The sequence below is a fragment of the Choristoneura fumiferana genome, chromosome 29 (assembly GCF_025370935.1).
Source record: "Choristoneura fumiferana chromosome 29, NRCan_CFum_1, whole genome shotgun sequence".
NCBI classification, from domain to species: domain Eukaryota; kingdom Metazoa; phylum Arthropoda; class Insecta; order Lepidoptera; family Tortricidae; genus Choristoneura; species Choristoneura fumiferana.
The window spans coordinates 3,886,489-3,903,266 of NC_133500.1; the positions used below are offsets into that span (position 1 = coordinate 3,886,489).

Below are 16,778 nucleotides of genomic sequence, written 5' to 3' on the forward strand. Positions count from 1 at the left end.
GTGTGGAGAGAATGCAATAAAAACGGTGCGCATACGATGCGTCACTGCTATTCCGTACCGTCGTGGTTTTTTAAGCAGCGATGTGGCCGCTCTTTAATGCGTGTTTCTGTGTGTCTGTCCGTGGCATCGTAGCTCCTAAGTGTACCCGTCTAACGGGACTTTTTGTTTATACTTTTTTCCAATTTCGTTGAAACTTACAGATCATGAGGGGGGCTGATATTTATAATTTCTCCAAGTTTACATTAACCAGAGCATTATCTTATATATAAATGGTCTGTCATTGATTAAGCGAGCGTGAAGCCTCTCCGATTCAGATTAGGTAATTTTGTATGTTTGTAACGTCTAGTAAAATTAAGTGGGCAGGTTCGATAATTAAAACACAGCACAACGTCTTTTGTGGCTGAATAGATCGATGCGAGAGCGAAATTTTCATCCACAGACCTGCCTGACAAGGAAAGTTTGCGGAAGTTGGTGTTGAACCACCTTGGTGTCGTTTTTGTCTCTTGCCTGAAATAAGTATATTGTATTATATTACAATAGGATTAGGCAATCAGTTTTCATTTTTAATATCCTGTTTTTAGTTAGTACAGGTTAACAACCTCGGTAACAATATCAGATTTAAACATGGGATCTACTTTCAAATAATCCTGTAAATACAAAGTCATTTTTAATCATCCAAATTTTGATATGTTATTAATTAAATTTAAATAAATCAAAATTATTTAAAAAAAAACACCCTAAATTGTAATCGTTTGCACAAGCCAATAGTATTTTAGTTTTTTTTAATCTCAGATTTTCATTTCCTTATTTACTATTTTGAAATATTTCACATTTTCATTCGTAATTTTATCGTCTCTTCAAAGTTTGGATGGTAAAAAAATACCTTGTGTTCTAGGAAAGAATGGTCAAGCCCAAAAGAAACCGAACGAGATACCTTATTGCAGTAAAAAAACAAAACTAAGACAGTTTGTCATGTTTTAAATGATTAAGAGTGACAATGCACTAAATTATTCACTCAAAAGTTGCCACTCATGAGTTGCCACTTAAGAGTTGTCTCTCATGAGTTGCCACATATAATGTGAGCCGCAGGAGGCTAAGCTTCAATGTGTCTAAAGCTTACTAAGTAATTTAATCGAAATAACCTTCAAAAACGTAAACAGCTTCATAATTCAGTCTTGCTTTGTATAAAAACCCCTGAAATTTCATAACTCGTAAATGTCAAGCGAATTGATGAAAAAGATTAATTTAATTAATTTACTAAATAATGATGCACTCTTACATTCTAAGAACTTCGTATTCCATTAATTAATCTAAGTTTTGGCATTAGTTTTAAGTGATATTTTATTTTCAAAATGGCGTAAAAGTATAAGGCACAATTTAATTATTTACTAATTATATTTATACTTAAGTTCTTCTTGGGACGTACGACACAGCTACAATTTTTTTTCTAGCTAGAAATACTATTTATAAGTTTTAAAAAATACCACAGATCTAACAATTTGTAGTTATTTCGTTATTTGCTTTTAACGCAAATGAAATTTTTGACAAATATTTGCTTCTTTTTACACTGCACGCTCATCAAAATATTGTTAAAAAAAGTTTTACTTCAATAAACATTTTTTTTGAGCTTCAAAATCTACTAATCACTAGATCTATGGCAGGTTATCCATGTTTGGCACTTTTCAATAAAAAAAAATGTTATGTTTTTAATGACACAAAAAGAAAAATATAAACATTGGAACATAGATCCTCCTCCTTTTTTGAAGTCGGTTAAAAAAATAAAGTGTAAGTAATTTCTAAACCTATTGTAAAACTGCGAAAATAACATTAACTGCGTGATATGTTTTTAATATTTGGATTGTAACTGTTCATACATAAAAAAATGCAAATAAAATGGAAAATAAAACAAAAGCGTTCATAATTAGTTTTTTATTTAAATCCGAAATGTAACAGTAAATATTGTTCTGTATAAGAAATCGTATTTTTCAGTGGATGGATTTCCAATTTGATTTTTTCAATCAAAATACAAAATTAAGATTAATAAAAATCATTTCATGACAACGTTTTTAATTGTTACAACTTCGAAAAAATATAAGATATAAAATAAAAATAATCAAGTAGCTTAATAACTTAAAAATAAAAATTAGTAAAAAACTTTGGTATCTGTATTAAAACCGATTAAATTTTGGAGTAGAAAAGCTATTAATGTAATAGAAAAAATTAAAAATAATTTATTTACAGTATTCTAAGCGGGACATAAATTAAAATTAAACAATAAAACTTACATTTATTGTCAGTTCGCGATTTGAGTATTATTTTTATTTACATTTGGCGAAGATATGGAAAACTAAATCTAGTTAAAAATGTACATTTGAACGTTACAAGAATGAAAATTTGGCAGTAACACATAGTTAAGTAATACATAGTCATTATTGAAATTTATCATAATCGCACAAAACAACAATATGGATTACAAAAGACAATACAAAATGAAAATACAATCCATGAATTTTCTAATTTGAATTGATTCATCAATTTTGGTCCTAAATAAGAAACAGATAATTTTCATTTTACTATAACAATAAATGCACTATTCCAGAGTTGAACAATTCTAAAAACAATCGACGATCACACCGCCGGGCAAATTCAGAATTTCCCATAAATTTCATAAACAGATCAAGAAGAATCTACAATTAACAATAATTAACAAGAATATTTATTAAAACTTAAAAGAGATCCATCAAAGGGAATCGTTTCAATTAAGCCAACATTACGAAATTAAATCTTTAAATACTATTAAATCATTACGATTTGGACAAAGAAGTATTTTCAATAATTCGCTTAAGAATGGACGTTAATTAAATTACAATAATATTGATAGTAATTAAGTCAGTCGAATCATCAAGGGGCTTACTCCCGAAAATGATGCAGTCATTAACGGAAACTCATTTCAAAGTCAGCCATCCATTTGTAAAATTAATATCTGTTCAAAAACATTTGTACACATTGAGGGACAAACACATAAATGAACATCGCAACTACCATAAAAACAATTTTTAAAATTGACAAATTATGTTTCGTATAATTATATCTACAAACAATGGCATGACTTTAAAACATTCCGCACCTAGTTACAATGTACATAAATAGGTAATTCAACGCTTATTTATAACAAATCTTTTCCAAGTTAAAAACACCATGGTATTTTTTTTAGTTCATGTTTGTTCAGTCAAGGGCAAAGATATCGACACGGGCAAAGTTGCAAAAATATGTATACACGGCCTTAATATTAAGTGCATAAAGTCGTGTATACATATTTTTGCAACTTTGGCCGTGTCGATATCTTTGCCCTTGACTGTTCTATCTCATTAGAAACTGCCTTAATATCTTGGATCCTGTGTAACTTTCCTTTAATCCCATTTTGTAGCCAGCTCCAGAATGGGACCGATTGTCCCATCTCATAGCCAATGGGAATTTAGCTTTGAAACGAGTCTAAAGAGTAACGTTTAAAATATAAAATCACGGACTACCTATGACTTGTATCTCAACGTGAAATTATTTTTTGCCAAAATAATTAAAGCAGTTCATTCTACAATTTTATTATTAAGTACATTTATTTTCTACGGGAAGTAGGTACCGCGTTTGCTTTTAGTAAGAAATCAGCATTAAGATCACGTGAATTCATTTATCCATCTCTTTTTTTCACTGTACTATGTCGTTAAATAATTTTGAATCAACGAATGGTACATTTAGGCGTATAATTTACTGTTGGAATTTTGATGAAATTGACTTCATTAATGCCTGTCATATTACATGTATCGAATAATGTCGACTTCAATTAAAAACTACTGAATTGTTTTTAAAGAGGTGTTCAGTCAAACTGACTCAAACACGTCTTGTATTATTGTTAGCCAGTGAGCACAAAAACTTTAAAACAATCGTGTTTAGCGACTAGTAAAATTATTATTTCAGAGCACATTATGCCGTGATACTGACAGATTGTCACCAATGGCATCCTTGGTTTATAAACGTAACCTTTATAATAGTCACCGGTAGTGCATGTGTAAGTCCTTTTTGCACTACATCTAGTTCTTTAGATAGACTAGGGCTCTATGAATAAAGAAAATTATAATCTTCTTCTTATATTTTGAAGTAAATGCCCTAAAAGACAATCAAATCCTTTAAAGCTATATGATTTTAACAATGTCATTAACAATATCGTCCAGTATTACCGCAAGGGCACACAAGACCTATATTCATGATCCCCGACCTCACGGAGATCTTAGAAGTTAGAGACATAGGTATTTACAGTTTTTTTTATCAATCGTGCCCCATATTCCTTAATAACCAAAGGCTCCGTATACCTTAACGGCACTGGTTATTCTGATTCATTCACTTCAAATATTAAACAAAAGCTCATATTTTTCCTTATTCATACCATCCAAGGCATAAACCCTGCGGATGATCAACAGTTAGATAACACAGGATCCAATGAATAGAAGTAGTAATAGCTCTACCTATATTTGGCGCATTTAGTACACTTACCTCCAGCCTCCCATACACCCCCGTAATAACCGCGGACAACGCTCACTTATCACAATGAATAATTTTAAATCTATCTACATTAACTACACTTATGTACACACTAACACATTACACCACATGCGTTTCACTTCGTTTGTTATAAGATTCGTCTATAGTCACGTTTTGTTTTTTGTTTTCTTTCCTTATTGTGCCGTATTGAGGCACATCTGAGGTTAGGTTCTGGACTGTCAGGATTTGACTGGAGTTGCTGTTCTGCGGGGTGCTTGTTGAGATGGGGCTCCCGTACTGGTTCCCGTACTTGTGTCTTGAAGGGTCCTTGAGGATGGACTGTGGCTGCTTCGGGATGGGCGTTTGCGAAAGCTGGTGCTGGAACAAAGTTGGTTGGTTAGTTTTCACGTTGGTATTAGCGCTTTGCATAGGAATAAGGGAAAAATATAGTAGTGAAATAGAAGTGGTCTGATTCAGTCAGATCTTAGAGAGAAAAAAACATCTGTATCCCTGACACTTAAGTAAACAAATAGGTTTTTTTTCATAGGACTTCGATGTCAGGGATATTGGAAAAAAAAACATGATGATTTTAAATAGTTCCTTGTTTTTCCAGCATTATCATCATGTCTGTGTATACATGTCCCACTACTGGGCACAAATCTCCTCTTAATTAGAACGAGGGACACAGCTTATTAAGTTCCGAGAGATTGAAAAATGCGTGTAAATGTGTTTTTGACCCACAATTTATTTGTAGTCATCGCCTTTATATTATGTTCGTTATCTTCCCAAAGTTCACCGACCCACTGAGCCCAAAGTATTACAATAATCTTAAACAGGCCTAGTGTTGAATGTGAAGATTAATGCGCCCAATTCGCGAAAGGCTCAGGCTGTCAAATGGGCTTAGCTCTGTGTGCCGGATAAAAGCAGTCGTGTCTAAATTTGAAATTGTGTTTTGGAAATGGGAATTAATATGTTATTTGGTACTATCATCATCATCATTATGGACGACATTGTGAGACTGGCAACTGATGGATGCAGGGGCGAGTTGTCGTTCTAAGGGGGAGGTCTTTGTCCAGCAGTGGACGTCTTCCAGCTGATGATGATGATGATAATCACTTCAGCTTATAATACGTTCCACTTGCTTGGCCCAGGCAGCTAATCAATCAACTCATTTCATTAAATTTATGTGACATATAAATTTGACGCGAGATTTACGTAAATAACTATAATATTAGGAACTAAAAGAATTTCCTTGCTCACCCGCGACCTTACGATAGCTAAGCTTATGCAAAATATGCGTGTTCATGTGATGTTTCAGAATGCATGGAGATAATTAGATACAACAGTAGGTATGGGGTCTATTATTAATGAGCAGGTAAATTTAGTTTCATCTCCCTTGCTACGGCTTGGATCTAATTTCAGCAATGGTGGTTAATAAAACATGCCTCGACAGTAAATAAATAAAAATCAAGGTAGTTTTGAAGGACGGTTAAAATTTATTAATAATTTGTGGGTAGTTTTGTTTTGTTTCATAAAATATATGTGGGTACTTGGGGAGTTACAGTGACAAATTAAAACGGTGGTTGTGGTTCGTTAGTCTAACAACTGGTAGCATGGTGTACGGTTGTGTCACTGTGAGATGAGATTCATGTGCAAAATTACACAATTACCTGTGAAGTAATTCAATGGTATCGAAAATACAAACTGAGACATGGATGCACAGAAAAACCAGAAAAAGAGACCAGCGCTGGGAATCGAACCCAGGTCCTCAGCAATCCGTGCTGCGTGCGTATGGTTTCACGGGATACCCGTAAAAGTAACAAATTTGGAGTTGAAATAAAAAATACAAAAAGACTCCAAATAACCAATCATAATTCAATGGTATCTGTGAAGTACCCAATCCGCACTGGGCCCGCGAGGGAACTACGGCCCAAGCCCTCTCATTCTGAGAGGACGCCTGTGTCCAGCAGTGGGACGTATATAGGCTGGGATGATGATGACTCCATTTTAAACAAAACCTTGTTAAAAATACCTGGTTGCAGCCGGGATGCAGCACGGTGACGTCAGGGGGCGGCACGGCGGCCATCTTGTCGTGCCGCCGGCGCAGCGTGCCGCCCGCCGACTGCCGGTCCAGGGGAACTGCTGACAGAAATATAAGGTTAGACTTAGTCTACGCAAACCTCCTATGACAACTATACATATAGTTTCATACACACACGTGTCGGTGACGCTCAGGACATTACACAGATTGCATTCCAACTGCAATGAACTGCCCATCAGATGACCTTGTAAAGGTCTTTGATGGATGCCTATGTTCAGAACTGTTTTTCGGAATCGGTGGTAGTTTTTTTTTTACATTCATAACTAAGTGCTTGTTATAGCCTAAATTGAATAAAGATATTTTGACTTTAACCTTGACTTAGTGGGATGTTATGAAAGAGGAATCCACTCAGCATTCATCGGACCACGGCAGGTAACTCAACGCTGATATTACGTGGATCCTACTTTTTTTTTCTAGACTACCTCCAACATAATCGGAGCCTATGTTTACTACTTGTCCTCCATTCCAGTTCTCGCTTATGCTACATACTCGTACTTGCATTCTGTATACTTCTTCTTTCTTCCTTTCTTCATCTTTCTCTCTTATCGGGTCAGTGCCCTTCTAACTATTCTATCTACAGTTCCACCTTTGGTACAGATCTTAACATTTCTCATTAATTCTATTCTCTTTATCACTCCATTCTATCTTTCTAGCTGGCCTCTTTGTCGTTCGTCGTCTTTCACATTTAGTTATTTATTCTTATTGGGATGGGAGTGCTTTTGGGTTACAGTTTTTGTTTATTGGTACTTTAACATAAATATCAAGTTACAATGTCTTATAACTAAGTTATTGTCTATGATCCTACTTGGTTATGTAACTTCATTTTTTCCCGTAACCACAAGTCCTTACCATCCATCCCGTAGGAGGCCGGCGGGCCCGGCTGGTGGGCGGGTGAGCCCATTCCGTTCAGGAGGTGGCTCTGAAGAGGCGCCGCCACGTACTGCTGCGGCGGCGTCGGCGTGCGACCTGACTGCTGGAGGAGGAGGATAATGTTAGAAGCATTAGGAGAGGTTGCTCCACCGACATGACAGAAGTTCTTAGAGCGTTTTCGCATTATCCGATCCGATATCGGATATCGGAGCCGACACCGATATGTTTGCGGCACTATCGGACGCCCGTGGGCTATCGGACGGTAATGATTCTATGTGTGTTATGCGTGTATCTAAATTGTCTTTGTGTGCGCAGAGCCCGATGCGTGGCGGCCATTTTGAGCCGGCCGTATCGGAACGATTTTGTCGGAAATTATGTGAAAGCAGCACATGGTGTTGGCTATCGGGTGTCGTCCATCGTCGTTCGATACCGATATCGGATCGGATAACGTGAAAACGCTCTTAGGCTACCATGCGGCTAATCACGCGGTTTTAGTGCGCCTTTCTCAAGTGATATTTTGAAGAGAGATGCTAAAACCGCGCGGCTAATGCATGGCGCGTACTTACGACACGAAAAATTCAAAGCTTTTTTTAAATCATTTCTGGATACGGGTATGGAACCCAAGTAGGTATGTTTTAAGATTACACTAGGATGGATGTCGATACCTTAATATAATTGTTGTGGTAATCATTTAATAGATTCGGTGCTCATTTAATAAACCTAGTAATCATTTAATAGATTTGGAAATTTGGTGCTCACATAAACCTAGTAATCATTAAATAGATTTGGACATTTGGTGATCATGTAATTAATCTAGTAATCATTTAATAAATTTGGGCATTTGGTGCTCATGTAATTAATCTAGTAATCATTTAATAGATTTGTTACTCAGTTGGAGGCCGAAGTAGTTACCTGTTGTTGCAGGTACTCCCCGATGAGCGGCGGGTAGGAGAGGTAGCGGTCGGACGCCATGTTGTAGTAAGAGCCGTCGAGCGGCGGCATCGGCGACGGCGCGGGCGCATAGTTCGTCTTGCCTAAGCAGATAAATCATTTGGTACTAAACACACACACATAATTAAGATTATCTAGTAAATATAGGAACATAGAACCTCCTCCTTTTTTTAAATTAGCAGTCAAACTTTTTTTTTCACAGCTTACACATCCCGTAACATACACAGTGTTATTTTTTACCTTGGCTTTAAGAGAACATTCAACTTAACGATCAAAATGAAGTTAATTTCTCCAAGACACTAGTATTTTAGTGGCTTAACTGTTACTGTTTAAAAGATAATCAAGAATTATAACTAAATTATTATGTGCAGTAAAACAGTGTCAAAGGTCTTAAGTTATGACGTTTTTTGAACGTTCGTAACTAAAGCGTTTTTAATTCACACATATTAAGCAAAATAAGGAAAAGTCATTCGTCAAGTTCGTAAATTTTATAATTAACTTTGCCAATGATTGTGAAGTTGAAAACAAAAAAAAAACATATATTTAATCAAGAGTACCAAATCATCAACGTACCAGCACTCCGTCCAAGCGTGCTGTGTCCGGTCAAGTCCTTGTGCCTGTGGGGGTGCGGCAGCGTCCTGGCGTGGTCGCCCTCGTACACCGCGTAGTTGGGAGGGGGGTAGTCCAGCGGAGGGGGGATGACCAGACCCTGGTCGTCCATCAGGTACGCATCTGTTTGCTACAAGGAAAAAAAACGACGTTATAATTTATGTGTGAAAAGTAATCGTCTTCAGTCCACCTAATGATTTTTAGAAGCTTTTCTTTCTTTTCTTTCCCTGTTTATTTATTTATTTATTATCAAATCTTGGAATCTAAATTTTCAGTGGTCCGATTGATTTGAAATTTGGCATACTTATGTGAATCTAATGACAATACAATAATCTGGAAGTGAAATCCTGGTTGACTGGCCAGGACCGTCTCCACAGAACGGAACTCCTCAACGGTTAATGGTATCGACTTGAAATTTGGTACGGAAATGTATCATAAAAGTACAGGCAGCAAAAAAGTATTAAAAATGTAATTGAAAAAAAATTACTTAACAATTAATTGGTAATCTGAATTTGAAAAATATTAATGACAAACCCTAGTTTTTTCTGTTCCGTGGACAAACCAACCACTCTGGCCCATAAACTATCTCTATGCCAAAAATCACATCGATCCGTAGCTCCGTTTCGACGTCAAAGGAGAAGAAGAAGACGGCATTTATAATATTAGTATGGGTTATATCAAGTAAGCATTCTTATTTGATCTAAATATCTGCCTCAACCGGATAATGGGAGCATGGGATAATGGGACAACCCAAAAAAACCATTATGCCATCCGTTCAAACCCAAAGAGTAGTTAAAAGCTGACAAGGATTATAAAAAACCTCGCTATATAGCGGAAAATCAATAGAACTAATTTCTTGCACTGGTAACACTCAATTCAAATATCATCTGTTTTGCTGTCAAAGTTCAACGTTGTCTGCGCGTGGTATTTTAAAGTGTTATTTTGTGTTTTTGTGCGTTAAAATGCCAAAGATTATCCATAGCCTTGGAAGGAAAATAATTCACAATATATAAAAGAAATTGTCATAGAAAAAGTCTGAGGGATTAGAAAATATTCCTTTAAATAACATCACCGACACCTCAACATGACTGATAGGTATCGTATAGTAAGTGTAAAGAATGTTGCAAAATAAAACGTAGAAGTGCAGCCCTCGCGTCAGGAACATCACATACCTGGAGCATATGCCTGTTCGGCATCGACGGCACCTCAGGGATAGGCGGTGGCTGCCGCTCATCCATACCCTCATCTTGGGAGTACGTTTCTGACTTCTCTGACACCGAACTCAGGGTTTCCCCAGTCATGGTATCGTTGTAGGAAGAGGGCGCGTACATCTCTATCGTGGCGGATTTCGACGCTTGCCCGGCTTGCTCTGTGTGGAGAATAAAGGTTGAGGATTTGATATGTATAAAAGAGAGAGAGAACAATATATAGTAAAGATCGGGGGAGCGGCGTGGATCCAAAGATACTGGCATTTCCTCGCTGTACAGCAATGCCGATATTTTTTGCGAGGAAGCTGCCAGCTCTTCAGTATCCGTTCCAAAAACTTCCCTCAACTTCCCTCTGATTTCTTACAAATAAATTGGGAATAATTTTAAAGAAAGCGCACGTTCAAATATTTTGGAAGAAGCTTCCCCCAAATTTACAGAAAGATATAAATATCTTAGAAGAGACTGAAGTATTTCCAAATCAATAGGCAGATTTTTTTTTAATTTAAAATAGAATTTTCAGTAAATTTCGTAATCGGACTAATATTTTAAGCGATTATTTAAGATCCAATCATGTGAAAGAAAATCTGCATTATAACTTTATGAAGATTAAATAAATAAATAAATATCATGGGACACTTGACACCAATTGACCTAGTCCCAAACTAAGCAAAGCTTGTACTATGAACACTAGGCAACGGATAAACATACGTATATAGATAACATACATCAACAATAATAATGATTGAATTATTACTTTTAAGATATTGTACATTTCCGACATATTTTTTTTCCAATTTCCCTTTTCATTATTTACCCTAATATTATCAAAGCACGACTTTCTTGTTTTCTCCCATGGAACCTTTTGATGTTAAATGTAAATTTTTCCACGCGCATTGTAACCTTTTTCCCTCCCAAATTATCTAAGAAGACGCGTTAAATTTTAATGAGAATGCCTACGAAGCGGAATCAATATCGCGCAAATGAATGTTAATTTAAACTAATGTATGCGCAGGATATTAACGCCAGAGGATCGAGGGAAAAAATGGAGTAATAAATTCTGTTCTGGCAGTTTTATTGCACTAATTTGTAATCGACAGTTTCGGCGTTAGGGGTACGATTCTATAATAATAAATTGGCTGTTGCTGGCGATTTTGTCTGGACTCAAAACGTACCATCAGCCAAATAAGTGGTCTATCAATTTTTAAACAAGTTCCTATCAAACGAATATGTCTCTAAAGTCGAACTTTCAAGTTGACAAACACGTCTATTGGCATTGACATGCAAACTATTATCAACTTTAGGATGGTAGATCACATATTTGGCAGATGGTACAGTCAAGTGTAAAAATATGTACTTATTCTAAGTTTCAGAAATATGTACTACAGACTCTTATTCTGACGCAATAAGGCCGTAGTAACATATTTTTGAGTGGTTCGAATAGATACTTATTTTTGCACTTGACTGTACATACCAAATGTCATCCAAATCCGTCGGACCTTATTGCATTATTGAATAAACTTGCGTTTCCACCAGAGATGTGCAAGGATGCGTTGGGAGAAATGTGTTTGTCATGAACCAATAGAAATGCTTCATTTACCTGTCCTCGCCCCACCGAGCTGTTTCCACTAGAGATGCGCTGAGCGAGGCTGGTAAACGAAGCGTTTTTATTGGTCCATGACTAATATATTCCTCGCGACACATCCTCGGTCATCTCAGATAGAAACGGAGGCTAACAAAGATATTTGCAATTGCTTTATCTCGTTTATACATGTAAAAGAGCAACGGTATTTAATGATTAGCTGATGGACAGACACACATCTCAACTGGTGATAGAGACTTGAAATGTAACAGACATATTCACCGAGGATCATAGAGGTACAAGGGAGAGAATTAGCCAAATTTTCTATTTTTGCCACGGGAGAGAAGCCGAAGGATTAAGCTGGTTTATAATATCAGTGGGATTAATAAAGTAAGGGTGAGGGGAAGTCACCTATTGTTCTTTCATCGTGCCTCTCGCTTACACCCTACTCTCTTATTATTTTCTTTCACACAGATTTAGAAAAACGAAAGACACGTCCGATGTCGAACTCACGCCCTTTTGCTTGGCATAGGTCAAACCACAAACCACAGGGCTACCACCTTGCTACCACGGTGTCATATTTATGTGATCATTTTCACTTTTAATTAGTTATATTTAAACAAGTGACAAACGTGGCAACTTTATCTTTTTAATTACTCTTACCACAGTTTCTGATAAAATATGTTCTTTTCAAAGAAATTGACCGATAGCAACTGCTCGTAAAGCCACCATATTTGCCAATTATTTTAACAATAAACAATACATTTAAGAGAAACACAAAACATGCAGACATACAAGGTTGGTATTTAAAAATAATTTGGATTATTTCTGCAAGTAAGTACTTAGTTGGATTAATTTGGATTTCATGTTTTCGTGCATTGATAGGTGATCAAAAATAAAAAATTGCCACCAAGAAGCTTCACGGGGACATTCAGTCAAATTAACCCAACTATTTTTCGAAATCCTGATTTACTTCAATACTTAAAGAAAAAAACTAGCAAAACAAAAAAAAAACTCACCTTTGAGCCGTCTCGAACGGCGTTTAAAAACAAAGCAAGCAACCAAAGCGGCATTTATCAGAACCAGAACAGCGCCCGTGATCGAGACGTAAACAATAACGCTCTTGGACACGTCCGCTGTTTCCACGTATTCGGTGGTCACGACGTTAAGTTCGCCTACCTCGGAAGAAGCTTTAAAGAAAAAAAAACGGCAAATAAACAATAATATAAAAGCGGAACCGAAGGGTACGTTGTTCAGAGTTTATGCAGGCAGCGTTTTGATTTCAAAAGCCCATAGGCAAAGTATAATACAATACAAAAATAGTCATTATTGAGTACCACAAATCAGTACAATGAGTAGACATAGTTATACCAAAAGACAAAATGCAGGGAAGACAATAGACGTAAAAAACGTTAAAGTAAGTTGACGGCTTTAATCAATAATTTGTTAATTTCAAATAACCTGATCGACTAGAACAGCAACAATTCAATTATCACTCTTTTTTTTACTAGGTGAAGTAAACCATTTAGTACCTGAAGTAAACTCTAAGGTTGCTAGACTAGCTGAGTTCAAAAAATATTTGTATACCTTGATCTAATCAAGTGCCATCTACAAAAACTTTGAACGCATTTCCACTAAATCTAAAGGTACATCTAGACACAGAAACAACAATAAGATTAACATCACACCTCTGATCCTCTTATTCGTCCTCCGGTGGAGACAGAACCCAATCAGCAGTACATTCAAGAGTATCAATGCGGTACCAACAATTGTACCAGTAATTATGAAAACCCCTGGTACATTGTAAGAGTTGTACTCCTCGGAACTTGAATGAACTGATGATGGGACAAAGTCTGTTGTTGCGTGGAAAAGAATATTCAATTATTTTATTTCGTCTAATTATCATAAGTCTAAAGATCTAATCTAGGGTCTAATTTGAATAACAAGAGCAACATGTCACTGTTATGTGAAGATCCCAAAACATATGAGTACCTAATTACCATCGGAAACAAGACCATTTTGTGTGCCATATTTTACACTGATTCTTTAATCATCACTGAAAGTAATTGCTGCTCAAAATTGTATTTGAAATGCGATTCCCAAAGGGGAAAAGTGTGAAAATAATCTTTTTTCTCATCATTCGCTTAATACCTAAGTTCGCTTTATTTAAAGAGGCCGTTTGAACAACGAAAGCCTATTCTTTAATTATTTACTAAGATTTCTTTGTCAGAAACCCGACAAACGGAATCGCGGGTCTGTGAAGTAATTGGCATTTGTGTTATTTTTTTATCACCACTGTTTTGAGTCGACGCAAATGTTCTATGTCTATGCCCTTTCAGTGATTTAATTTCAATTCTGTAATGACAATTATGAAGTCATCATTCATCATCCCAGCTTGTATATGTCCCAACTGGCCTCCTGTCAGAATGATGGGCTGTGGTTCCCACGCATGCTGGATACGGATTGGGAGTGATTCATCTGGATTTGATTCTGTCGCACTAAAATTATTCCTGCCTTCTGCTGTATTACCTATACTATAATATAAGCTAAGATATTTAATACTTGTTCTAGTTTAATAACCAATTTACTTACTTAGTGTAGTGGCCTTAGTATCATCGGGTCTGTATTTGCTCTGTCCCATTTTGTTGATTGACATCACCGAGAAGACATAGTCTGTGTTCTTCTCTAGACCACCAATGGTGTACGAAGTGGCATTTTTTGGTAAAACATCTTCATATCGATAAACTTCATCATAAGGTTTACTGAAAATAATGAAATTATTTAAAAACTGCATAAAAAATCATCATAACCATCCCTACGTCTTGCTGCTCTCAGTGCCGACTGGGAATTTTTCACATACCATGGAATTTCTTCGCAGGTTTGTGCAGGTTTCCTTACCGTAAAGCTCGGATAAAATTTCGAATGTAATTTTGCACGTGATTGTCTTTTTATGCAAGAAAGGGAAAACGAAAATGCGGGTCACCTGATGGGAAGCTATCACCGCCGCCCACTCACATCGCACCGCGTTTTTAATACCGTTGACTTTACCATTGATATATCTCATGTAGGTATACTTACCGATATCTTATCCTATACCATGACGACAGTCCACCATCGAACCCTGGAACCCACTCCAGTGTCACCGAATTGTATGTGATGTTTGACACCGATATTGACATCACTTGGTCTGCGAACAAAAATAAGAAACGTGTAGAAATAACTTGTAGCAACAAATCAAAAAAACAAATCCTATAAGGGTTCCGTTTCCGCCAACTGAGGTACATACGGAACCGGAAAAACATTATATCACACAGCGAATCCTTATCTCAAAGGTAGACTGGTAGAGATCCATTCAGGGATAAGTCCATATTTGTACTTTGTTGTTTGTAACCTATTGTATTTTGTTGTCCTTTTTTTTTTACACAGAAATAGGCTTTTGTTTAACCACAATCACGCCTGATGGTAAGCGAAAATGTGGAATAAGATGGAGCACGCTTGCTATATAAATGCTCATTCACCCTAAATTTGAAGACAGCCAGATTGTAGCGATCAGGGAACACAGAAGATGGCAGAGCATTCCACTCCTAACGGCTGTCCGGATAATAATTGAGGAGCAAAAACGCTTCCCTTGTACATGAAAGAGTTTTACTACTACTTCTATCTCCTGTGCCCACAATAGAACGTCCTGGTGCAGTGCAGCTGTATAAAGCCGAGTTTAGACTTGCAAGAAAAAACGTGCAAGTTGCATTACATTGCGGCGCTCGATTGACCACTTCAAACTCATTGGCTTTACGGCCTCGCAATGTAATGCAACTTGCACGATTTTTCTTGCAAATCCTAACTCGGCTTAAGAAGACGACCCAGATAACGCTAAAGAAGAAGATTTACCTGGTGCGCTAGTAATATCAAGTTTGACAGAAGCAGTACTGAAGCCCAAATCGTTTCTGGCACCACATTCGTAGGAGCCATAGTCAGAGGACATCACGTCGTTGATGAGGAGGATGGAGGTGTAAGTGACAGCGTCGTTCTTGTGGTACTCTGCGAAGTATTTAGTGGAAGTGTTCACGGGGAGCTTGGCGCCGTTCTTGGACCAGGTGAAGTTGGGCGCTGGTGCAGCTTTGCATCTGCAAGTGTTGACGGAATTAAGCTTTTCGTTCAAAGCTGTTTGGGAAGAAAAAGAAGTACTTACATGTACAAGTTTGTATTTTATTTTATTTATTTATTAGGAACCAACATTTAATGAGAACGTTGTAACACAATTGCAATCTTTAATAAAAGCATTGCTATGTACAACATTATTATAAAACGGAATCTTTTTTTCTAAAAATGGAATTATTTTTTAATTATTTTTCTCCTACCTGCATACAAGTCTTCCAACTTGACCGACGTTAGACGCAGACTTGACCAAATTAGGTGCTGTGTCCATCGAAGGCTTGAATTTAACCACCAGCATGACATCTTGCCGAGTTTCTCCGCCTATACCATTGTTTACCACGCACTGGAAGTTACCTACATCAGCTTTGGTCGCTTTATCTATGACTAGATAACTAGTAAAGTTCTTGGGATCGAAAGTAATGGTTTTGGATTCCAAGTCATAATCTTCACGTTCCCATCGAATGTGCTCGGCTGTGAGTGGGTTACCTAAAAAAAGTTTTTTTTTCACGTTATCAAGCAAAGTTGGAGATTACAGGTCAGAAAAAATCCTTTCTATTACATTTTATGTTATAAAAATTAAAATTTGCGTAACTAAGTTTAGCTTAGTTTGCAGTCTGGATTAGCACAACTGATTAACTGTATCCCTAAAAATTGTTCTTATAAGTAAGCTGTAAATTGTAGTTTATGGCTTTTTACAAGATAACTAAGAATAATAAACTTACTGGTAATGCCACCAGAATAACAATGAATAAGTCATGAGCAAATAACTTAC

At 36.6% G+C, this 16,778-nt stretch overlaps 1 protein-coding gene across 4 annotated transcripts in view; it reads right to left on the minus strand.

Moving 5' to 3' along the window:
• Positions 1 to 295: 295 nt before the first annotated feature.
• Positions 296 to 16,778, minus strand: part of sns (nephrin adhesion molecule sticks and stones) — a 382,036-nt gene continuing 365,553 nt past the window's right edge. For 2 of the 4 annotated variants that reach the window (XM_074109579.1, XM_074109580.1), the window contains exons 19-29: positions 16,210 to 16,492; positions 15,740 to 15,975; positions 14,930 to 15,038; positions 14,444 to 14,613; positions 12,871 to 13,041; positions 10,237 to 10,433; positions 9,029 to 9,194; positions 8,417 to 8,538; positions 7,484 to 7,607; positions 6,566 to 6,675; positions 297 to 4,911 (exon numbers count right to left, since the gene is read on the minus strand). In XM_074109579.1, coding sequence (XP_073965680.1) covers positions 4,654 to 4,911; positions 6,566 to 6,675; positions 7,484 to 7,607; positions 8,417 to 8,538; positions 9,029 to 9,194; positions 10,237 to 10,433; positions 12,871 to 13,041; positions 14,444 to 14,613; positions 14,930 to 15,038; positions 15,740 to 15,975; positions 16,210 to 16,492 — 1,946 coding nt within the window. In that variant the 3' untranslated portion in view covers positions 297 to 4,653. Of the gene's footprint in view, positions 4,912 to 6,565; positions 6,676 to 7,483; positions 7,608 to 8,416; positions 8,539 to 9,028; positions 9,195 to 10,236; positions 10,434 to 12,870; positions 13,042 to 13,539; positions 13,705 to 14,443; positions 14,614 to 14,929; positions 15,039 to 15,739; positions 15,976 to 16,209; positions 16,493 to 16,778 lie in introns of all 4 variants that reach the window. The other 2 variants (XM_074109582.1, XM_074109581.1) reach the window with 2 other exon arrangements.